This window comes from Cottoperca gobio, chromosome 14 (genome assembly GCF_900634415.1).
Source record: "Cottoperca gobio chromosome 14, fCotGob3.1, whole genome shotgun sequence".
NCBI classification, from domain to species: domain Eukaryota; kingdom Metazoa; phylum Chordata; class Actinopteri; order Perciformes; family Bovichtidae; genus Cottoperca; species Cottoperca gobio.
The window spans coordinates 1,801,608-1,827,556 of record NC_041368.1 but is presented as its reverse complement, the minus strand read 5'-3'; the positions used below and the strand labels follow the sequence as shown (position 1 = coordinate 1,827,556).

At 37.5% G+C, this 25,949-nt stretch overlaps 1 protein-coding gene across 6 annotated transcripts in view; it reads left to right on the top strand.

Annotated features, from left to right (window-relative positions):
- The window catches only part of LOC115019036 (pbx/knotted 1 homeobox 2), an 87,761-nt gene extending 62,374 nt beyond the window's left edge, over positions 1–25,387 (top strand). For 5 of the 6 annotated variants that reach the window (XM_029448354.1, XM_029448358.1, XM_029448353.1 and 2 more), the window contains 8 exons: positions 7,758–7,929; positions 11,250–11,435; positions 11,599–11,734; positions 13,922–14,019; positions 18,179–18,298; positions 18,653–18,729; positions 19,362–19,534; positions 23,346–25,387. In XM_029448354.1, coding sequence (XP_029304214.1) covers positions 7,758–7,929; positions 11,250–11,435; positions 11,599–11,734; positions 13,922–14,019; positions 18,179–18,298; positions 18,653–18,729; positions 19,362–19,534; positions 23,346–23,611 — 1,228 coding nt within the window. In that variant the 3' untranslated portion in view covers positions 23,612–25,387. Of the gene's footprint in view, positions 1–1,543; positions 1,848–7,757; positions 7,930–11,249; positions 11,436–11,598; positions 11,735–13,921; positions 14,020–18,178; positions 18,299–18,652; positions 18,730–19,361; positions 19,535–23,345 lie in introns of all 6 variants that reach the window. The other variant, XM_029448359.1, reaches the window with a different exon arrangement.
- Positions 25,388–25,949: the final 562 nt, after the last annotated feature.

Genomic DNA, 25,949 nt, shown 5'->3' with positions numbered 1-25,949 from the left:
CTTGTGTGGAGTCCACTGCATTGCTGGTTATGGCTGGTGTTGAGAGAAATGTTGGGCAAAGCACAGACTGGATGGAGCTTTTTGGTTTCAGAGCCTTTCTGAGAAACAAAACCCCAAGTGAAGTTATGGACAAGACATGAGAATGAGAAGTAGAGAAAAGGAGACAGGATTTATTCAGATAGTGCCGGGGGTTCTTTGTGTTTGTGTGCACATGTGTACAGTACCCCACACACACATGCCCTTATGCAGGGTGTGCTTCAGACATGTAGCCTGGGGAAACGGGGGCCTTGTCGGGAGCAAGCGCAGCAGGACTCCACCACAAACTGGCTTCTAATATACGGGTGTACAGCAGGACTGATTAGGCGGACAAACAGTGGGGAGCAGAGAGAGTGAGAGACCTCCATCTGCAACTCACACACACATCCACATAAACGCGTACCTTCAAACCCCACACCCACCTCTTTCCGTACCCACTTGGTGGCCTGCCGGATTATTACGAAAGCAGGCAAACATGACTTGGTCCGTAGAAATCTACGCTGCTTTGATTTGAGCTTGTGTTCGTGTACAGCTCTGCATCTGCAAGTCTAATGTTTCTTCTAATGTCTCTTTATTTAGCCCTAAATATGGATGTATTGTACATATTTTGCTGAGTAGCTAGGACCATTTGAAAATGAAGAAGTATTATAATAATTACATTAAACATTCTAGAGGGATATACTCATATACATATATGTAGAATTTAAGTTTAACCAGAAAGAAAATACATATTATTAGAGTTCTGAAGGTGACTCACAGCAGAAACACAGCACATTAGTAAAATATCTGAAGTCTTTGATGAAACTGACAGCATGTATGAGCTGCAGCCTCATAACTGATAAATAACTCAACAAACATTTACTATAATCAATATTTATTTTAATAACAATATATTGAATAACAATGTGAATGGGATCGCTTGCAGTCATGAACCTACAGTGAATTATCAGCTGAATATGCAGCTCCCCTCGGCTTTATAGAGCTGTGTAGTGTTTCAGCTCGTTGTTTAGCTTTCCAGCCCAAAACTTTACTGTTTCAGTTCACTCACTGCTCATAGTCATTTTCAGCTGCAGCTCTAAAAACTCACCGTACACTTCCTGCTCAGTGCCAGACAACAGACAGAAAGTGTACTCTAGAGCTAAAAGAGAGCGAATATTGGACTTACAGTATATTTATAAGGTGGCCTTGCAGTCAAGAGTCAACACCTAGAATTTGATTAAGTTAAAAAGCATCATAACCAATAAAGAACAATTTAGCTAACTCTTTACAGCATCTTCTCTATTAAGACGAATCAAACACAACCAAACGTTAACTTGAATGTTGAGATTGAAAGTTTATTCTTGACATTGTAAATGGTGTTAGACAACAAGAACTCACCAAAAGGTTTATTAACAACATCATGTTGTTAAATGTTACAATACTTTTCTCCCTCTAAGTCATGCTTTTTGAAGTGTACTGCCATCTAATCAAACATCAAAATCAAGCGCCACCTTTTTTCCTTCTTCAGCCTCTGACTCACCGACCATAAAGCAGATGCCACTAGAGCTGCAACGTCCCTCACCTTCATGTACAAGTCATCACGTTCCCCCGCTGGCCTCTGATTCTCCGTTTTGGGATTTTCGTTGGTGACCCAGCACGATGCAGTGCTGGAGGGTGGAGACAGTGCTGACTCCACTCACTGGCCATCCTGTAAATCGCTCTTTTATGGCCCTTGTAATGATCCCCCAGCCAGCAATCTCCACTCCGTCGCACTGCAGATAGAGCCTGCCGCTTCTGGCAGGCAACATGGGGGCTCAGGATGGTTGCAGGAGGTAGTAGGAAACTGGAAAGCACACATAGCATGACCATACAGTCACACACACACACACACACACACACACACATGAGCAGACACACGCAGCTATGTTCACGTTCATAAAAATGCAGGCCTTTTCACACAGCATCTACCTTAATCCCAACTTCCTGTGTAAAGGTCATAGAAAGCGCAGAAAGGTAGTGTTTTACCCCAACTGTGCTCAATGGTTTCTGATTGCCTTGATAGCTTTCGCTTGTAGCTGTTAGCCAGAATCTCCACAGAGCACTACACTAAAGCTAATCTCAAAAACCCATAAGGTTGAAAACATTCCTTTCAATATCTTTAATTATAGCACTTTTGTTTTAATGTTTGTTGTCACATCTATGAGCAAAGAAAGGAACTGAAATGCAGCAATGAGAAAGAAAATGCTACTATAATATATTATATTCAAATGCTTCCACATCAAGCTTTTACAAAGCTGTTGTCGTTTAAATAAAAGTATTACCATATACGTTAACACGTTGTTTACAGATTTAATTATAGCCTAACAAAGTCTGTTGAACAAATTCACTTTGGTTTTAATGTACTTTACTGTTTCCGAATGTTAACTAGGCTCAGTGTCATTAAGCCAGACATGTTTTATTGTTTCTGTAAAGAAAGAACACAGAAGGCTCACTTGGTAGCTGTATCGTTAGTTGTAAAAGCTATAAAAATTATTTGGCTGAATTTAGAGAGAATTAAAGATGTTTATTGTAAAAAAGTAACTAGAAATGTAGCAGTTTGGATTTAGTGGAGAGGGTTGAGCATTACTATTCCAATCTGTAATAATGAATAAATATAGATTAAAGTTTCCTTAGTTCAATCTCAGATCTCAGGTCACGTGAATGTCACATTAAATAACAATACAACATATGTATAAATAAGCATCAGATCAGAATATGCTGAGTTAAGTCATACTGGATGGCTTTTAAACTGAATCCAAAAAAGTGGCAAGAAAGAAAAGAAACGTTATTCATTGATATATTTTACAGAGCAGGCTGAAATGTATAATGTAGCAGCTTCTATTGTTTTTCATGTTGTAACAATATATTGTTCATGTTAATATGACTAATTCTTATCATTATTAATATGCTAACAGCATCACATAACAAGAAGTCTTTCTAGATAGAAACATACCAATTTTGAGTTGTCAACAGCAGACTATGACTTGATAGGACACCGTGTCTCACTCAGCATGCAAGACAACTTCAATCCAACAGTGTGCAACAGTCATTGTAATGTCTCTTTACTCTTGACTGCACTTTTGAGTCATTTTAACAACATATAAAATCGTTTTTAGAAGAAGATAATTTTAGTGAATTAATGAGAAAGTTGACACGCTTTAAAAATAAATGTTTCTTATTAAATACTATTATTTCATTCTCATTAAAGTGATTTGCTATATTTTACTAGACAAATATGTTATAAAACTATTTGTTATATCTTCATGTTTTTGTTCCAAGGAAGCAAAAAGGAGCATATTAATGTCTTTATAGTAATATTTTATTTTTAAATCTGCTATGCAATCATATCAAAAGTTACAGTACCTGTGTGTATTAATTCACAAACACGGACACACAGTTTTTGTACGGGACTCTTGTCCTTTGACATGTAAGACATTCTGCTGTCGTATGGATCGCCACCTTTAATTGCCATCTTTGCTTTATTTTTACCTTGGCTATTGATGTTTTATATATTTACCATTGAATAAAATTGTTATGTACTCTGTAGCTCTACCCACAATGCCCCTGGGTCTTCAGGCCCTGCAGAGCTGCATCTCCTTGACAGCAGATATGTGTGAATAGAGGCGTCAGTGTATGCGTTTCTATGTCTCTGGTGTTTACAAAGCAACTCACGACTCAAACACAGTGTCATTGTGTTGAGACTAGAGGGCTGACATGTCTTATTCTTCCTTGTTTATACATAGAACTCTCCTAGAAAAAAAGAGATGGTTAAATGATCTCACCGCATTGGCCAGTTAACCACTTTCTGTAATAACAATAACACTGTGAGAGTATATAACTTCAGACACCATCTGCAGTGCTGAGAGTCACCCTGTTTGCTCTCAGTTATACTCACCTCCTCTCCCTCACCCCCACCTGGATACTTCTCCACCCCACCACAAGCAGACATTAAACAGACAAGGCAGAGTCTCTCCACTCTGCACGTGACCCTCCTGTTTAGTATTCCTGCCACGTCTGGCTGAGGGAGCGGCATTAAATTGGGATCAGGCAGATTAGAGTATAATATAGACGACTATTAAAGGCTGCAAATGAGAGCCATGGGTTAGAGCCTGAGCAGGGGCCCAGTCTGCCTTCATGTCAGTGCAGTCCCCTGCAATATACACTCACAACACATACATGCAACAACCACACAGTCTGACAGAAAAAAAGAGAGAAATATAACAATCATCCTTAAGAAAACGACTACCAATATGCACAGAAATATACATGCATTCTGTTCAATTAATTGAACCTTTATTTATCTGGGGTTGATTAGTCTAGATTGAATGCTCTTTTTTAGTGACACCCTCGTCCACACTTAACTGCTTCACACCTGGAAGTGAACTACAGGAATGAAAGTGACCCAAAGCTGCGTAGACTTTCCCATGTAGAGTAGTTGGTACATACGATTTGGCCGCTTTTACACTTGTAGTTTTGCACATCTGGTTTGGACAACAACACAAACAAAAGATAGTTGTGATTTGTTGCTCTGGTCCGGTTTGTGTTCACACTCACTTACTACAAACAAGCCAAAATCTAATTCCTGTGACTGACAGCCAGTCATGCAGCACTGTACTATACTACTTAGATTGCTTCCTTGACAGTTGCGACTTGTAGTTGGACTTAATATTACATTACTTTGCATGATTACTATTATTATTAATAATGTTTAGCTTTTAAATTCATGCTACAGTAAAGTGTCCACCACCACAAAGTCCAGTAGTTAGTCTGCTTCATACAACAAACCAACAGCACCAATCGCTCAAAGGTGCTCTTAGTCCAGAATAGAGTTTGATTGACAGGTTTCCCACTTGCCTAAACAGACTGAAACAAACAGGCCAGAGTTCATTTTAACCAAACCAAAGGAGTTATGTGTGAAAGCACTGCATCTCTTCAGTCTTTCCACATCTTTAAAATATTAAATTTCAGTAACTTGAGTTTTACTCAATTTGGCAAAAATTCACTGGGTCAAAGATTAACCCAGCATAGGGTCAATATAGCACGCCCGCAATGCTGGGTTAACTAAATCATGGGTAGAAAACTACCGAAGACTAGGGATTATTTTCACCCAGTAATATAAAAATAACAAAAACAACCCATTGGTACTGGGTGAAGCTAACCAGTACCAAACTGACCCCACACTGGGTCAATTTTTAGCCTAGTGATATTTATGTTATCAACATACACACTGTGGCATAGCATGAAGAAACATTTCTAGATATGCCTTGAAGCTCCAAGCAGTGTTTGAATGTGTTGTATTTAAAATCCTAAATTGACCTTATCTATAAGAATAATCAGTTCTACGTCACTGCTTTTAGCTGTTGTAAATGGTAAAAACATCAGTTACAAACGTAGCTTCATTCCTTGAAGAAACCTCTCTGTATACCTTATACAGCTAAAGCCACTGGCTGTGGAAATAATGAAATATGCCACCAGTAAGCAGCTTACAGGGGTTATATAATATACTGCCAAGAGTCCTTATCATAATTCATTTGGCAGGGACATATTTTGAGAAGTTCCCTTGGGTTTCCTCTAAGTCAAAGGTAACACAAAGGGCAGTTTGTGAGAGGATGAAAGAGGCAGAGTGCAGAAAAAGAGTTGGGATGTAATAAGAACATGGAGAAAACCGAGATCCCCACGGTATTTGCGGCTCCTGTCTAAGTTTGCTTTCTTCCAAGTGGAAATGTTAAATTATTTGGCATGTAGTACATACAGCAGCACAGTATGGACCATTGCACAGTGTATCTGGGGGATCTTATGTGAGTCTATAAAAGGCAGATGGTAACAATGTGAATGACAATGTGAAGCCTAGCGCTGTCGCTGAACCATATCCTATCCACTTAAAGATCTGTTTTTGATCTCTAGCTGAACCTTGTCCGTATGTTCACCATGTCCTTTAGGGAATGTCATGGAGCTGCTACGCTATTAACAGACCAGCGAGGGTGGGAGTTTTATGACTTGATTTCTTCTCTCTTGGATTTTCTATAGAGTCACTCTATTGAAAGTCCACTAATGTGTCTTTGCACATGTATGGTAATAAGACATGGACAAAGTATTGCAAGTGCTACATGGACATGATATTTTTTTAAAGGTAGAAATGTTTGTAAAAGCAGGATGTTCGTACTTATACTGTACGAAAAGTGATGCACTATAATTCTTAGATAACCCTTGTAATCGTGAGCCAGGACGTGCAGAGCTGCCTCTCAGGAAAGTCAATGTAGGGAGGAGGTCCGGGTGGATGGATGCGTCAAACACAGGACTTTCATCCAGGACTGCTGTTCGTGTCCCGTGTAAAACCAAAAGTCAACTTTGACTTATTTTAACTTTTCTTGCGTAACTTACGTACATAAGTACTTTTGGATGGTACTTAAGGATGTTGCAGGCACACTGATCAATTGTGTTGCTGGACTTTGGTAGGAGAATACAAGAAAAATAACTTTTTGTTAGACAGCATATGAACCGGATACAGACTTCAAAACAAAAAGAAGCTTGAGATGCAGCAAGAGACGAGAGAATCTGCAAGTGTTGTAATATCTCTCAGATTGAATGTTTCTCTGATGAACTGATCATCAGACCTGATGGACAGAGCTCCTCCAGCACAGTTAACATGCTCATTAAGACTGTATCTCACACGTACTGTCAAGGACATTTTCTCAAATGTCAAGAATTAAAAATAAAAGATGCAGGAACCTGCTGTCTCTCATGGTAACTGAATAGTAGCTTGTTCTCTTGTACATCTTGACTTCTCTTCACAGAAAGCCAGACAGAACAGTTTGTCACAATATGATGGTAACTGTGTAACTCATTCATATGTCCTTCCATTGTTAGTACGAGGCAATGTTTTACATTATTCAGATATACTTTTTGTTCAAGCTCTTAAGATAAATAATGTATATTGTAGATTGTTATGCATAACATGAGCAAAACAGGACAAACATGTGGTTAATGTATTATACCAACACAATCGCAACACAATACAATACATGGTGTGTGTAAGTTACTTGGTCCTGTGTGTGTGTGTGTGCGTGTGTGTGCATACGTGCGTGTGTGATTTTAATGTGATGCATATCTTAACATTTGTAACATTTATTTTTAGTCTTACCTTATGCACTGATGATGTAAAACAGCTTGCATTACTTATTCAGCTGCTTTCATTAACACAATCCTTGTCCATTGTCTTCTCAAAGGTAACTAGCCAAACAAAGACACATGTAAACATGTAAACATGTAAAACATTAATGTCAGAATTAGCCCTTTAGAATCAAGGACCAATTGTTTCTTTCTTGCTCCCACATGCACGATTACACAAGCAGAGTTGGCCAGTTTATGTCACACCCAGCTTTGATTGAGAGTTCACATCACTTCTCTGGAGCTGTTGAAAGGCTTTCTGAGATATGAAGGAAACCTCCAACTGAAATAAAAGTAGTGGCTCCACCAATTGAATTAATTGCAACACACAGAATGCACAACACCCCTACAATGCATGAATTACCTTCACATGGAAGTTGAAATCCAGTCAATGAAGAGTGTGATGCTTCTGTTACTGCTTGATGCACCAACATTTATTTATATTGCACAGTCAATAATATAGACATGCAATACAATCAAGGACAACATCTATGTAACCAGGCACTTCCTGTGTGTCTCCCTCTCTTTCTCCTTAGACATCCGTTGTTCCCCCTGCTGGCGTTGTTGTTTGAGAAATGTGAGCAGGCCACACAGGGATCTGAATGCATCACGTCAGCCAGCTTTGATGTGGACATTGAAAACTTTGTGCATCAGCAGGAGCGAGAACACAAGCCCTTCTTCAGTGAAGACCCAGAGCTGGATAACTTGGTAAGCTAACTGCTGTGATAAACATGGCAAGCATGGGATTCAGCCACTTTGATTTCAAGAGTTCATTGTATTGTGGTGCTTTTTTCTATTCAATGTTTTAAACAAAGCTGTAATATGTGTTAGTTACTTTAGGGAACCTGCTGAACTTCCACGAGAAACATGAGAAGAAGAAAAAAAGCTGTAGAAATGCAGCATTATTTTTTGTCTCCTACACAAAAATAAAACATCCCGTCATTGCTGCTCCTAATCATTCCCTCCTTTTTCATGTGATCTTCTCCATCACCCCCCTGCACTTCCCCTTGCACAACAGCTAGCAGTAATTACAAATTAAGAGAAGGAGGATGCTGATCATGTTCACTGAGAAAAGAGTGGGAGGAGTTGAAGCCAGACAGAGACAAGGCAGAGACATGAAAAAAAAGTGCACACTTGCCATTACAGTACTTGGAACGGCAGGCTGACAAGTGCTGAACAGTCAATTAACCCTGCATCTGTGTGTTTTATGAGGCACTGGGTACGGGCATCCTTCCCAGAGGGCACTAACTCTTCCACAGGACAGTAATGTTACACTGGGCCTGACTGGCTGCGATGGGCAAAGAGTTACTGGTCCCTTGATTAAGTGAGCACAGTTTAATTAGCTGATTTATCTCCTCCTTGGCCAAGCACTTTTCTGTCCATTCTGTTGACCTTCGGTGGTGACTTTGAAGAAGTGCTCTACAGTGTGCTGCACAGAGTGGGGAAAAGTCACGCTGTTGATGGTCAGATAACTGCTGAAGAGAAGAAATACAGAAGGATATGAATACTGTTCATTAACTGAATAAGACCTGTTTAAAAAGCACATCACTACAAATACAACCCCCTAGATTCTAATCTTTTTATAGTTTCAAACAACATTCTAAATATGTTCTTTGCCGTTATGAATAGCTGTGAGGAAATGAACATAGGCCCAAGCAGTTTCCTAGCAACACAACTCTGTTGAAATGATCTGTTAAATATCCATCATGTCCATCAGTATCTAATATGATAGAAGTTCCTCTCTGACCCCTGCTATTGCATTCATTTCAATTATTTGAAAATGTCTGGCCAGAGCAATAATTCCATTTTGGTGTGTGGAGGTTTTCCACGACAGCTTCAGGGACTTCAGTGTGTAAGACCTGCACTGAAAGCCGCTTCATCAACCTTAAGAGTGGAGATTCTTAATGCCCCATGATGCTGTCCTAAAGTCTTTGCTGCTTGCCAGGCACAGCATGGTGAGGAAAAACAACAGGGGGTGTCCAATACTTGGTCACCATGGTTTAGTTTTTGATTTTGCAGCTTAATTCTAAATAAGCGACTTACCATTGAAAAATACTTTATCTTACATTGAGTGCAAATATTAAAAGCTGCTCTACAAGTAATGGCTGATTTATTTTTAACCTTAGTTATTTTATAAGATTCACATTTAAATGTATTATATACACAGTTTGAGTTTCAAGTTTGGGAACAGTATGCCATTTTTAGGCTTAAAATGACACTTACTAGCTTTATTAAGTCTTTATCTGCTGACGAAGTACATGAGATGAGAAACAAAAGGCTAAATGAAGATAAAAAATATCCTTTGAATTCAAACAAGGTTTTCTATTCTAGAAATAACATTTAAACAACCTCATTGTCATGTTGTGATGAACATAAGCTATTTTATTTGTTTAAATGTTGTAGCCCACAAAGCCAGCTCTTCATACGGACAGGGGAGATGCTTCAAGTTTGACCTCTCAGCATTACATATTAAAGTGAAGGATGAAAGGATTACAGCCCTCCTGTATACTTGTAATCTATATGCATCTCTGGAATAAATAATAAAAGGGGATGTCACTCCCTGCTCATCAATAAAAGAAATCGCTGCAAGTCACTTCCCCTCGCCACATCTCACCCTTTATAAAACTGACTGTGAACACCTCCTCCTACATCCTGTGTCTGTTTTTCAGTTTATTTTACTTAATGTGGCCAAATGTGTGTTTGAGTACATCCAGAGCTGATGTGGATGATCGTCTGTTCATCTATCCAGTCATTCAAAATAAAACCTTGATATTAACCAAACCCCTGAAATATTATCATAAAGGAACAATCTACCAACTGTACACATGATGTTCACAGTGCTTGGACTTTGGAGTCTTACCATTTTAAACAATACAAAATGTGCAAAAGTGGGCATTTAGGAAACAAGATACCTCATGAAAGAAGATATCCAGTTACATTTGACCAGTTACATTATAGGACATGCAGGAGACAGGAGCTTGGCCTATACGAGACACTAAAAGTCGGGATATCGTTGCCTCTTTTGACCATTAATTTTTTTAATCTGTGTCTCAAAAGTCTTCTAACTTTATCTATATATAGATCAACGTAGTACTAGCCCCATTTTAGTGGAAAATTCATGGGTAGCTTTGTTAATTTGTATATTGTGAGGGAGTCATCTTACATTTGAGGGAAATTAATAGAAACATTATTAGTTTGAAACTATTGAGGTGTTTTTATTTTATTGTTGCATATATTTTCCATGCTGATTATATATTATTATATATTAATGTTGATTGGTCGGTGGGTCCATCACTTTGGTCCACACTGAAATATCTTTAAAACCATTAAATCCGTTATAGACATGGTGCCCACAGGATGAATCCTTCTGACTTTTTCTCGAGTGCCACCAGCTTCAGTGACATGCCAACAACTATTCAATGGATTGCCATGACATTTGGTACAGATATCAATGGTGCCCAGAAGAGGAATCCTTATAATGGTGTTGATCCCCTGACTTTAAATCTAACACTGCCAGGAGGTGAACAATTCCCCAAAAACTTTGATTTATACCAAATACCTGCAAAACTAATTCCCATCAGCCTTAGCTCTACGTTGTGTTTAGTGCTAATTAGCAAATGCTCTACATGTTACAGCACTCAACTAAGATGGTTAACATTGTAAACATGATGTGTTACTGGAATCATCAACATGTTAAGATTGTGATTGCAAGCATCTGGGTAGCATTTAGCTGAAAGCAGCACTATGCCTAATAGAGCACCACAGAGCCGTTAGCATGGCTGTAGACTGACACACTGTTTACCATTTTAAAATTTGCACTAAACTATTTCTTAAATGTTTTGGAAAAAATTGAGTCTCACGTAATGCTATTTAGTAAATGGTTAAGGGTGAACTGTGCAGAAAATAGATTAAAAAAGTATTAATGGGTAAATTAATGGTGTTTTAAAATAATACAATGATTAAAGTGATTTGGCGTTGTAGCACGTTGTGAAGGTAATCTGTTTATGCTTCATCTCTGTTTCCTTCAGATGGTAAAGGCAATTCAGGTGTTGCGAATCCACCTATTGGAGTTAGAGAAGGTCAATGAACTCTGTAAAGATTTCTGCAACCGTTACATCACCTGCCTCAAGACCAAGATGCACAGCGACAACCTCCTCCGTAATGACCTCGGAGGACCCTATTCTCCGTCACACACCAGTCTCAACATGCAGCAGGTCAGTCATGGACTCTCTCTGTATTTTACATTTCCTTGGTGGTATATTTCCCTGAGTGTCACTTCCCAAGATACAGCTTGTCATTTAGCACCAGGTAGATTTGCTTTTGGAGTAGAGCTACATCTTTACTTTTGCTCACTAGTGTTTCTCTGTGATCCCCCAGGAACTAATTCAGACCTCCTCTCCATCCATGACCTCTGTCTCCAGCTCTGTTAACCCTTCAGGGATATTGGTGCCCGCCGGGGGTCTGCAACAGGGCAATGTCGCCATGACTACCATCAACTCCCAAGTGGTATCAGGTAAGCATGTGAAAACACACACAAACACCAGGACCATGTCACACACATGTAATATTTAGTTTGGTTTATCCTAGTGTTGGTAGTGCAATGTCACATTTAAAAGATGGGGTATTATTTAAACTATCGAACTTCTCTGATTTATTCTTCATAGTAAAATCTGAATATTTAACATCGGATTGGTTCAGGCTGTTTTAGTCAGACAAGCAGTTTCATGTCACATGGACTGTGGAGCTTCCACATACATTTCACTGACATATTATAATTTTTCAAGTTTCCATTGTCACACTTGCTTTTACAATACACCTATTTTCACATATATTCTGTATTATTAGTAAATGGGAATACATTATGTCTAAATATGTAAACCGTTCCTTTTTCAAAAGGCCAACATTTTGTGATTGCATTTGACGGCACTGAACTGTAGAACTGTCTGTATGTATGGTGGGAGATGTATGGTCAGAAATAGCAGAGAAAAGATTATTGCTGTCAGTGGGGGCTAAACACAGAATAAGAAGGTATAGAAATTATGCTTGGTACTTCAAGTTTTGAATACGAGTGAATACATAGATATTATTTAGTGATATGCCGTTATGTGTGTTACTAGACGATACATTTTAGCTGCCAGTTAGTAATGAGCATAATAGTCAACAAAGTTTTTATTCAATGACGTACAATGTGATCTTCTTCTGGCTCCCAACTGGCTTTGTTCCTACCTTACTAGTTGACGTTTTCATGTCATCAACAGAGGGGCCTTTTCTACACCCTTGCCAAGGATCCATTTAGGGACCACTTTTGTCTACATATATATATATATATATATATATATATATATATATATAAATATTTACACACCACTGGGTCACATGTTATGGGAATTTGAAATTAAGTTCTATCTCTATGCTGATGACAGACAGCTCTATGTTTGTCTTAGACCTAGTGACACAGCTAATGTAATGTCATGTTAGTTGGCAATTTAAAACTAGATTTCACAAAACTAAACCAATCTAAATTGGAGAACTTTCTATTTGGCCCACCCGTCTTTCACCCTTGCTGTCCAGTCACAACAGAGTCATCTATCTTTCAAAATAAAGGACAGGGCATACAACATGGGAGTGATATGTGACTCTAGCCTTTTGCTTGAAAATCAATTACCAGGGGTGGTTAGACAACATGTAATCACTTTCAACTCTCACAGATGAGAAAGTTTTCCATGCTTTTAGCTATTCTAGTTTGAACTACTACCTTTATTCAAGTCTTAGCCATAAAACACCATGAGAGCTTGCTCCAGTTTATCCAAGGTGCTGCTTCCCGTCTCAAATACCTTCATTTTTATTTTATTTATTCAATTTAATAAAATATTTATTTAATTTGTATTATGTTTATTTATGTTTATAATTTTCTTCTTCTCTGCCTTGTTACCTCATTACTTTATCAAATGTTACAATTTCTCTCTGTTTTGCTTTTTTTGAAAAAGGACTTTGTTTAAAGCCTGTGAAATTAAATTTGAAATGAAACTTTAAAAATGTTTTAAATGTGAAACACTAAAAGTAGTTTGCTACTAGGCAACATCATCAAATGTATCATGACTTTGCATCAATAATCCTTATTGTCAAATACATGTAAGCATGTTATTAAATATATTCAGTATGGTTAGCCTGTTTTTATTTCAAAGATATCATGCAGCAAAAGCATATACAGTACACGCCATTCTTCAATCTATTGTAAAGTTTAAATGCTTCTACTCTAATGTTTTAGTTTTTTTTATGTAGTGACAGAGGTTTGTGTATGTGTGTATCAGAGAGCCGTGATCATATCCTTCACAGGGTGCTTGCTTAATGTCGAGCTTGTACAGTGAAATGTTAATCCTGCCCTCTGGAAATCCCTTTTAACCCAAAATAAATCAATATCTGCCTTTGATCACTACACACTGAAGAGCTCAAACAGACTGTGATAAGAGTGTCTTGATCAAGACTAATTAAGCCAGAGGCAAAAACACACTCCCTTCTTCTTTTTTCTGGGTTAAAGGACATTAACGCACCTTGAATTTAATCATTTTGTCTTGTGTTTGCCTTGTTTTTGTTTGCTGGGCTGGCAAGAAGGTAATAAGGCTCTGGTGGTAGTGCGAGACGTGGCTGCCAGTAGCTGCTGAAGCCACTTGATACTCATGACGGCAAATTATCCCCTCAGGTGGGACCCTGTACCAGCCGGTTGCCATGGTGACATCGCAAGGGCAAGTGTTAACGCAGGCGCTGCCACCGGGAACCATCCAGATCCAAAACTCACAGGTAAAGCCGTCTGACCGATGATACTTTGGCTGACACATTGGCTCCCTCCCTTTGCTCTCACCACCAACTCAATTTCTTAATATTAAAAAGGCGTCTTTACGTCTCACAGAAACCCCCCAGGGCACCTTTTCATTGTCTCTGTCTGAACACAGCCCCCACCCCCGCTGACAGACAGAATGATGGAAATAGTTTTTCCCATGACGTTTAGGGCACTTACATGATCCTGTCAGGTTTGACAAACTTAATTTCTACTGCATACTGTAGATTAGTATATATTCTTTTTTTTCATATATAAGATACATGAAATAAAAACATTTTTTACAACATTTTCACTCACGCTTTTAACAAAACTGTCCACAGTAAAGAGAGTAAAGTTTTGTAGAATTATTATGGACAGGAAATAATGACCATATATGTTTTATCTCCTTTCCATGAAAGGCTTTAGAACTGTCAAACCCACATGAATGCCTGGAATCGGATTTATCATGACACAAGGACACATTTGTGGTTTTAATACTCCCCTTTTTCCAACTCAAAAGACTTCTGCAGTTATTTAAGGATATTTGGGACACCCACTGTATCCTTTGACTTTGAGTGTAAGGTTTGTTGTGAAGATGAATGAGCCTCATAACCATTTCTACTAATCAATTACAAATTGAGCTGAAAGCTGCATCATTCAAAAGAAGAGGTTGTGAGTATTGATTCAAATAATAGTAAAAACATCATCTAGAATATACGAGATAAAGGCTGCTGTCAATAGCTTGGTAAAGCTGGCCAGAGAACATGCTGTACCTTAGTTAGCTGAGCTGCATGGTTGAAGGCCAAAAGCACTGTTATTGATGAAGACCTTGAAGAGCTTGTTTTCAACCCTTCACTCTGTTTCTAGCTCTAAATGATTTGACACTTGCTTACTTGTACTAATTTAGTCAACATGTCATCACAGCTGAACAGAGAATCTAACCATGACATATTGAAAGATTTTGCAATAGGACATTTTATTCTGGATTTAAAATAAAACAAAAAGACAACTTCATTGTGCATTGTGTAGGTAAGACACATTGTTTGTTGCCTTTATGCTTTTCAGGCAAACGGTAATGAAAGCTATTTCTAATTATTTTCAACTGTGTAATTGTTTTGTTAAAAGATAATCTGGTAGAGGACTGTTGGCATCCAAAACATTTATGTCTTTTCTTTTGTTGTATCCACCGTCACAGACCCTCCTCTGTTGGGAAGGAGGTCTAAGAGCATCGAGAGTAGAAACCTTTCTCTCAAAGTAGAGACCATCATGCACTTGAGCCCTTGTTAGGTCTGCTCACAGGACAAATGTCTTTGTTTGGCTCGAAACGGAGGAAGCACAAGGAATCTGACCTGGATAATTGGTGCTGACTCATCAAATGAAGTCACAACACAGGATTGAGGCACCAGACTGAAGGCAAAATAATAGGCCGACAAATTTAGAGCAGACACAATATTCTATACAAACATAAAAAACAAAGTATTCCATTCTCAAGTAAAAGGTCTGTTATTGGCAGTAGCTCTGGAAATTAATTTAATGTTGTATCATTGAAATAGTTGGGGGCAGCATACTTTTACTTTTGTAGATTACAAACACGTATAGTACAACTCATTTAAAGGAAGAGTCAGTTTGACATGCTCTATGGTGTAAAGTTAAGTTGTTTTGTTTTTTTAACATAAGAAACCACAACACACTATAAAAATACAGAAACATAACAATACAAAAGTTTAAACTTATTTCCACTTAATTCTGCTCTTCAGATCGGGAGACTTTGTGATAATAGACAGAACACGTACTAGTAACTACAGTAATTAGAATTCAGAATTACAGATACAACTTTGTCGGAATTCTATGATTCACTTTTATTTTTAATTAAAAAATTTGCATGACTCAGAAAAGCAGACTATAAAGTCCAGTCTTTGTCTGGCCTTTATAGTCTCGACACTTGCCTATAGATATGAATAAAAACTGGGAGCAGGGAGGTTCCTGAAGAGCGGCTCAGTTTCATGCAGGTAATTCTGTGCTTGACAGTCAGAGGAGGGCTCGGTGAATAGCCGCGACCCAGCTGAGGCGGAGTGCTACATGTGGGCTGGGAATTAAACACAGCCCCGTTGCTACTTTGCCGACAAGCCCCGAGTAATCACACTCGAGCTCGGTACCGCCAATTAATTCAACCTTGCTTTCCCCCGCAACACACGCACTCCCAGGGCTGAGGGGGTATAAGAGGAGGGTTATCCACGTGACACCTAGCTGCAACTGTAATGACTCTTGTTTCGTGTGGGGAGTATGAGGGGGGATGTTAGTGTGTGTGAATGTGTGGGTGAAGGGGGTTTCTGCATGGCTGTGAGTGCATATAGGTTTGTCTGTTATTTATCGCCAAGACAGCCGGGATTCTTACTACACTCTGCATGAAATTAATCAATTTCATATTCTTTAGCAGACCTCCATTTTTTATTTATTTATGCATTTTATCCTACATTCTTATGCATATGAAATGTTCATACAATATGCTCCCTCTCTGAATTGTTTTCGCCTTTACAAATGGGTACATCATTCAAATATATCATTAAAAAAACCTCAAAGTCAATATTACTGCTTGGTACAATTGTAATGACTATATAATTAAAAAGATTTGTCTCATATTCTATGTTACATATTTACGAATATGCAGGCAGTAAGAGACAGTGTGCGATGTGATTTTCTGCATGTGTATACATCTTTAAGTAGTATGAATTGTATTCAGAGTATGAAGTATAACAGATAGTGTCAAAGGGGGTTTGGTAATGGGGGCTATTGCGGGTTCATTGTGTTTCATATTATCTGCCTCAGAGCACACATACACATTTATCTACACAATGAAATGAACACAGACATACTGTACTATAGTGAACACACACTTTTTTTCACTTAGGAGAACATTGCATCAACTTACATTCTTTCTCTGGGGACTCTGGGACTAACCTTTAACCACAACCCATTCATGTCGTACAACCTACCCCTAAAATGAACCCTTTAATGCTTTACCACGGGGGGACCAGCATTGTGTCTCCACATGTGACTGTGTGAATAGGTTTGTCACACACAGTTTTGCTGACGTTAAAAAACATCACATTAACTGGCATTAAAGAAAGACCTTAACCAACATGGAATCAGTCCATCTCTCAATGCTTTCTGTACACACAACTTGTGAGACATAATAGAGCATGTGGATGGTCATCATACTTCCATCATAGTGTGTTTAGCTCTAAAACAAGCTAAACTCTCAATTTGACTAGGCGACTAACCAAAAAACAATGTTTACTGCAGATTTATAACTAGAACAACTTGTCACAGTGTTAAGCTGCATCTCCAGCTTCCCAGCTTTCAGATGATGTACACCACTTCTATGTGGCATACTGTTGACTTTATATCTCCCCCTGAACATCCCTGTCCCTCACCCCTACCCCTCTGAAAAAGAAAAAAAGGTTTGGAATGGTAAGGGATCAAATTTACCTTGACTGCAAACACATAACTCTTGATGGCCATCATAATGTTAACTGTCATCTCAAGACTAGTGGACGATAAAGTCAGTCCTCACAAGTACGGCTCAGCCAGACAAACACTTGGACTCACAAACATCCATATGTACACCGCAGGCTGTCGAACACTGTCAATACTCTGAGAGCATTTCGTCCTTCAGCCCTCACACTCCAAACAATAACATCTGAATAATGATTTCTCACTGAACACAAAGACAGGCTTTGGTCAACACAATTGAAAAACTAAGCCAAACACAGTGACACTTTGTACCAGCCCTTCACTTAAGTGTGAAATCCAAACTTTTGACTTGGCTTGCCTGACCCTCCGCTCTTTAAACTCCTTGTCGAAGCACCGAATAGACGACTGACCCTCTTGTGTTTCCACATAGTCAAGGGTGCTGCTTTTTTATATTTTAAGTATCATTACTCAAATTCAGTTTCCATGGTGACACTTGAGGAGGTGTTTCTGCCCTTGCCACTGAAAAAAAAGATAGGTAATTGGTAGTCTCCCTTTGTTTCCGTGGCAACAATAACTAAGCCCTACCATCCACTCCTTTTTTCCCCTTTCATTTTCTTTTCTTTTCTTTTCTTTTCTTTTCTTCTCTTGCTGGTGTTTATTGTAAAGGTAAACATGGACCTGTCGTCCCTGTTGGACAGCGAAGACAAGAAGTCCAAGAATAAGAGGGGGGTCCTGCCCAAACACGCCACCAACATCATGCGCTCCTGGCTCTTTCAGCATCTCATGGTGAGGCAGAGTGTATGTATGTGTGTGTGTGTGTGTGTGTGTGTGTGTATGTGTGTGTGTGTGTGTGTGTGTGTGTGTGTGTGTGTGTGTATGTGTGTGTGTGTGCATTCATCTGAAATGGTCATACATGTTGGCCTTTTAAGGGTTGTGATGTGGCAGCTATAGAAGCAGAGAAGGGAAGCACGTTGTAAGAGACGTATATGGAGAGTAAAGTCATTGAAGGCGGAGGTTTACTGAATGGTCGGAGAGGCGAACATTTCATTGTTTTCACATGAGGGGTTAGGGAGTAGCACACAAATGCTTTTAATTAAAGAAAACTGCTTGAAAACTGATTTGCTGTTTGTCTTCTTTTAGCACCCATACCCAACAGAAGACGAGAAAAGACAGATTGCAGGACAAACAAATCTAACCCTTTTGCAAGTGAACAACTGGTAAGATGCTGTATTCCATTGAGAAGGGAGACAGTCTTACCAAAGCCATAAAGTCCTCATGTGCACATGTACACAGAAATACACTGCTTTCTAATATTTTAATAGAAATACATGTGTGGAGTAGAGGTTCTACTTGTATATGGAGCTGCTCAGCTCATCACTGACACTGTGGTGCCATCTCCTGGTCTTATACATCAAGTACACCTGAGACCTAATTGTACCTCCCTTGTTGCCATGCCTTGTCCCTCTTCTTTCTCAAGGAACAGGATTTATTTTTACAAATGGAATATTTTTGAGTATACTTTTCAGTACATAATGCGAAAGTTTAAACCTTTGTATCCATTGATGGGTTGAGATGAAAGATGGTATTTGTTAAGGGATATGTTGTTGAAAATATGTTCAAGTTGGTTGTAACTTTGTATTTTTTATATTTATTTATATGTTTGCATTCACTCTAACACAAATATCCTCTGCTGTCCTAAATACTTCATCCACAAAGCTACTTCATAATTGATAACATATATTGATTTTCACTTCTAAAAGGAAAGGTATCTTGAACTGAGTATGTGAAGGTGTAGCCCCTGCATCACTCCCACCTCCTCAACCCTTTTGTCTTTTTCTTATTCTCACAGGTTCATCAACGCTCGTCGGCGTATCCTCCAGCCCATGTTGGATGCCAGTAACCCAGACCCAGCTCCTAAAGCGAAGAAGATGAAGTCCCAGCACCGGCCGACTCAGCGCTTCTGGCCCGACTCCATCGTGGCAGGAGTTCTGCAGACGCACAGATCAGGAAACAACTCAGACAGTATGACAACACTAACATTTCCCAACAAAAAATACAAATCAAACTAGTGTTTTTAAAATGTTCCCACTAGATGTCACTATTGACTCTTTCCTTTTATCAATGGGAGAAGATGGGAAGGCAAAAGTAAAGAACAAAGAGTATAAATCCTTGATAATAAATCTGCATTTTTCCTACAGGAATCTTAAATTAGATCTGAATGTGTGTTTGGAAGCACTCTCTTGAGAATAGTAAGATAAAGACATTTCAGTCATCCAAGGGAACCATCTTGTTTTTCATGTCAAGCCCCATTTTAGGTAATAGATTTTAGTCAATGTGTGTAATTTCTTATCTGCTATCTCTGTACCGCAGCTGTAGTGAAGACTGAACACTGCAGAGAAGAATGGTCTATTAAAACCAAACTGTCCTGTCATCATTTCACCTGAACAGTAATAGAGGGCAGTAGATGTAGTAGTAGTAGTAGTAGTAGTAGTAGTAGTAGTAGTAGTAGTAGTAGTAGATGTAGTAGATGTAGTAGTAGTAGAAGTAGTAGGTGTAGTAATAGTAGTAGTAGTAATACATGTAGTAGTAGTAGTAGTAGTAGTAGTAGTAATAGATGTAGTAGTAGTAATACATGTAGTAGTACTAGTAGTAATAGATGTAGTAGTAGTAATATATGTAGCAGTAGTAATAGATGTAGTAGTAGTAGATGTAGTAGAAGTAGTAGGTGTAGTAATGGTAGTAGTAGTAGTAGTAATACATGTAGTAGTAGTAGTAGTAGTAGTAGTAGTAATACATGTAGTAGTAGTAATACATGTAGTAGTACTAGTAGTAATAGATGTAGTAGTAGTAATACATGTAGTAGTACTAGTAGTAATAGATGTAGTAGTAGTAATATAGGTAGCAGTAGTAATAGATGTAGTAGTAGATGTAGTAGAAGTAGTAGGTGTAGTAATAGTAGTAGTAGTAGTAGTAATACATGTAGTAGTAGTAGTAGTAGTAGTAATACATGTAGTAGTAGTAATACATGTAGTAGTAATAGATGTAGTAGTAGTAATATATGTAGCAGTAGTAATAGATGTAGTAGTAGTAGTAATAGATGTCGTAGAAGTAATATATGTAGTAGTAGATGTAGTAGTAGTAGTAGTAGATATAGTAATAGTATAGTAGTAGTAGTAGTAGTAGTACATGTAGTAATAGTAGTAGATGTAATATTAGTAGAGTACTAGTAATAGATGTAGACGTTGTAGTAATAGATGTAGTAGTAGTACTAATATTACTACTAGTATTACTACTAGTACTAGTATTAGTATTACTACTGGTAGTAGTAGTACTAGTATTACTATAGTAGTAGTAGTAAATGTAGTAGTAATATTGATAGATGTAGTATTAGTAGTACTAGTAGTAATAATATATGTATTACTAGTAGTAGTAATATATATATATATATAGTAGTAGTAGTAATACATGTAGTAGTATTACTAGTAGTAATATATGTAGTAGTAGTAATAGATGTAGTAGAAGTAATAGATGTAGTAGATGTAGTAGTAGTAGATGTAGTAGTAGTAGTAGTAGTAGATGTAGTAGTAGTAGTAGTAATACTAGTAGTAGTAGCTGTAGTAGTAGTAGTACATGTAGTAGTAATAGTAGTATTAGTAGTAGTAGTGTATGTAGTAATAGTAGTAGTAGTACTAGTAGTAGTACTAGTAGTAGTACTAGTATTACTACTGGTAGTAGTAGTAAATGTAGTAGTAATATTGATATTATTAGTAGTATATTAGTACTATAATTACTAGTAGTACTACTAGTAAGTATAGTAGTAATAATAGATGTATTACTAGTAGTAGTAATATATATATATATATATATATATATATATATATATATATATATATATATATATGTAGTACTAGTACTAGTAGTAATATATGTAGTAGTAGTAGTAATATATGTAGTAGTAATATATGTAGTAATAGATGTAGTAGTAGTAGTAGTAGCAGTAGTAGTAGATGTAGTAGTAGTAGATGTAGTAGTAGTAGATGTAATAGTAGTAGATATAGTAGTAGTAATAGTAGTAGTAGTAGTAGTAATACTACTAGTAGTAGTAGCTGTAGTAGTAGTAGTAATAGTAATAGTAATAGTAATAATATTATTAGTAGTAGATGTAGTAGTAATATTAGTAGTAGATGTAGATCTAGTAGTAGTAGATGTAGTAATAGTAGTAGTAGTACTAGTAGTAGTACTAGTATTAATACTGGTAGTAGTAGTAGAAAATGTAGTAGTAATATATGTAGTAGTACTAGTATTACTACTGGTATTAGTAGTACCAGTATTAATACTGGTAGTAGTAATAGTAGTAGTAATAGTGATAGATGTAGCAATAGTAGTATTTATACTAGAATTACTACTACTAGTACTACTTATATATGTATTACTAGTGGTAGTAGTAATATATATATATATATATATATATATATATATATATATATATATATATATATATATATATATATATAGTAGTAATACATGTAGTAGTAGTAGTACTAGTAGTACTAGATGTAGTAGTAGTAGTAGATGTAGTAGTAGTACCATTAGTAGTAATAGATGTAGTATATGTAGTATATGTAGTAGTAGTAGTAGTAGTACATGAAGTAGTAGTAATAGAAGTATTAGTAGTAGTAGATGTAAAAGTAGTAGTACACATAGTAGTAGTATATGTAGTAGTAGATGTAGTAGTATATGTAGTATATGTAGTAGTAGTAATACTAGTAGTAGTAGCTGTAGTAGGTGTAGATGTAGTACATATAGTGGTAGTAGTAGTATTATATGTAGTAGTAGTAGTAGTAGTAGTAGTAGTAGTACTAGTAGTACTTTTAGTCTATATATATATATGTAGTAGTAGTAGTACTAGTAGCAGTAGTAAATGTATTAGTAGTATAGTAGATGTAGTAGTGGTAGTTTAATAAAATGAGAGTATTCTTCAGTGTAGTTTTCATAAAGGCAGGGGGGCATTTTGAAAATGAAGCTCAGTAGTAGTAGTAGTAGAAGTAGTAGTAGTAGATGTAGTAGTAGTAGATATAGTAGTAGTAGATGTAGTAGATGTATATGTAGTAGTATATGTAGTAATAGTAGTAGATGTAGATGTAGTAGTAGTAGTAGATGTAGTAATAGTAGTAGTAATAGTACATGTAGTAGTAGATGTAGTACTAGTAATAGATGCAGAAGTAGTAGTAATATATGTAGTATTAGTACTAGTATTAGTATTAGTACTAGTATTAGTACTAGTACTAGTATTACTACTAGTACTAGTATTACTACTAGTACTAGTATTACTACTAGTATTACTGTATACTGTTTTACTGATGTAGTAGTAGAAGTATGATGTAGTAGTAGTAGTGGTAGTAGTTTAGTAAAATTAGAATATTCTTTGTGTAGTTTTCTTACAGGCTGGGGGCATTTTGAAAATAAAGCTCTGCTTCTAGGCTTTAATAAACCGTACATAATTAATAGTTAAATTGTCTTTTCAGTTCTGCCAAATACATCATTTTACATATTCTGATATCAGATAATATCAATAAATAACCACAATTATAAAACCCAAATCTACTTATAGTGTTATCAAATGTGTCTCCATTATTTCTGTCACTGCTATTTAAGTAATTAAAATAGTCGCATTAAAAGGACCTCCCTCTCTGCCACCTTACTTTAGCTGCTTGGAAGTATATTGAATACAGAAGGGTGCACAGATGAATGGAGAAGTCTGTCTTTCGTGTGATGGATTTGGTCTGTTCCTGGTTTATAACCCCCCCCCCCCTCTCTGTTTCCTCCCCTCCAGACCCCCTGAGTATGGACAGTCTCCAGTCTCTGTCCTCAGACTCAGCCACCCTGGCCATGCAGCAAGCCATGCTGGGAGCAGACGACTCCATGGACGGCACCGAGGAGGAGGACGAAGAGGAAGAGGAGGAAGAGGAGGAGGAAGGAATGGAAGAGGAAGAAGAGGAGGAGGACGGAGAGGAGGAAAATGACAGGGGGGGGCAAATGTCCAGTGGAGGAGGGGGAAGTAGAGATCTGCGCATGGAGCACAGAGAGGAATTAGAGTAGTCAACTAGAGGAAAAGACTGAACTTTGAACTCAGTTGTCCCCTTAATACGGCCTCCTTCAAACCCAACTAGGACAGCTCTGATGCTAAGTGACTAAGAGAGCATGTGAGGGCATTTTAGGTTTTCTCCAAGTTCATCAGAGACTCTTATTCAGAGCCACCATGGAGCCTAATCAGACACAGTGACCATCATGATCATGATTAAGGACGAATATGAGTTTAATGATGAATATGTGTTGTTTCATTTAACTATTGTATGTTCTCATGCAGTGAGCTCCTGAAATATTTGGATAGTAGCACATGTTTAGCTCCTGTTATTTATGGACAGAAATGGCACAAGAACTAAAAGGTTAAAACGAATACTGCCCGTTATAAATTGAGAGATTTTGTACCACTTTGCAGCTAACGTTAAAGAAGTTTGACGCTGTCAGAGAGCAATGCTATTTTGAGACTGTTTTGAATTCAGGTTACTGTGAACTGAAACAGAAGAATGAAGAGTATTGAGAAGTTGCACATGCATCAAAAAATGAAAAAAACTTTGCACAGTGAGATTTTTTGACTATGTGAAAAACAACTTCTTGATTGAATGTAATATGTCCATGAATTGTGGCACCATGAAATGAGTTACAAAAAGATCTGCAGCTTTTTGAACTCTTCATTTCATGTGACTGAGAGAACCCTCAATTTGTAACTGACAGTCTACACTTTAACATTGCAGTTAATGTGCCGTTTGCTTCCTAAAATAAGAGTGAGGTGCTTAAAGAAAGGAGAAATAAAAAAGGTGTCATGCTGTCCAAATATCTGCAGAAGTGACTGTATGTGTTGGTTTTCACTGCTGGAGCATCATTCACGCCTTCTAAATGACTCATCGGTTCTCAGGTCGAACAACACTCATTCGGCGTGTTTCTTCGTCATGAGCGAAACACTTGACTCATTGCTGCAGCAAACCTCTTAGAGCATGACTTTTTGAACAATCTTAGTTAAATTTTTTCTTCTTCCATGAGCAAAACTGTAATAAACCAGTGTATACTGACTGCAAATATAGTATCTATATCGGATTTTTCATGTTTGCATTCTGGTGTTGAAGGTTTGCATATTTATTCTATTTTTTGCGTGGCATCAGAGGGTAGCTCAAGGAACAATATGACAATGATAGTTGCTTCTGCATATATTGCAAACTTTCTGAATAAGGCTATTGTATTAGCTGGTGGCCATGCACATACTTGACTTCAACCACCAAGTCAGTCTTAGAAAATTGCTTGTGTATTTTTGTGACCTTGGGTGATTCTGTCACAAAATAAGAGCATGGCAAGCACTGCCAGTCACAAACTGTCTCACCCACATCTCAACATGAAGGGAAATCACACAGACGGCCAATGACATTGGAATCCCCAACCGACAGAGCCAGTGTCTTTTACTGACAAACTTTTTCATGGAGACAAAGAAGAGAATTTTGTTGAAAACGAGAAAGAGAGAAAAAAAACCTCAGTATTAATGTCTCTTTCAATTTTTTGTGAAGGATTTTGAAGAAACTGTGAAAGAATTTCAGCTCTGTGAAGATGTCTAGAAAAAGAAAAAACATGTTATATTGAATGTTCTGACTGTTCATTGTGAAGTATGTTACTCATTAATATTATTTTCTTGATTGCTTTTTTAAATGGATCTTCCACAGCAAGTGACAGACAATAGGGAATATTTCTATTTCACTTGTACACTTGGTTGTCATAATCTATTGTGTTTCAATAGACCAATTTTAATAATTAAAACATGTAAAGGTACTGATTTTGACTTTGTGATATAAAGGTTGTGCATATGTTTAGGCTGAACAAACATATCCAGGGCAATACATTCCCAAACAGGAGATAATCAGTTTGATTTATGAGAATATTTAGAGACGAAAAGCACTAAACAATAAGAACAAAACACTACATAATTACCACGGACATTGTTCCCGTAGAGCAAGGCTTGTGTGTGTGTGTGTGTGACACTTCCCAACCCTCTCACTCCCTGATACATTGTAACCTGTTTTCAGATTATAGAGTTAGTAGACTAAATATTGGTTTAACTTCCCTCATTTTCCTGTCACATGTGCAGTCTCCCACCCACTGGTTATTGCTTAGCCTGTGATTTAACGTGCTGGAAGATGCCCGCCCAAACGCTCTCCCACCTACTATTAAAAAAAAAAAGAAAAACAGAGCTCTCCACCACAGGGTTTCAACTTCTCAAATGTGGATTCTGCTCCCTCAGAGTAAATGGTAATCACTCCTGTGGGTGTTTGCTGAACGCACCACATTGTATTGTTTTACACAGCTTGTACGCTTGTCTATAATTTCATCATTG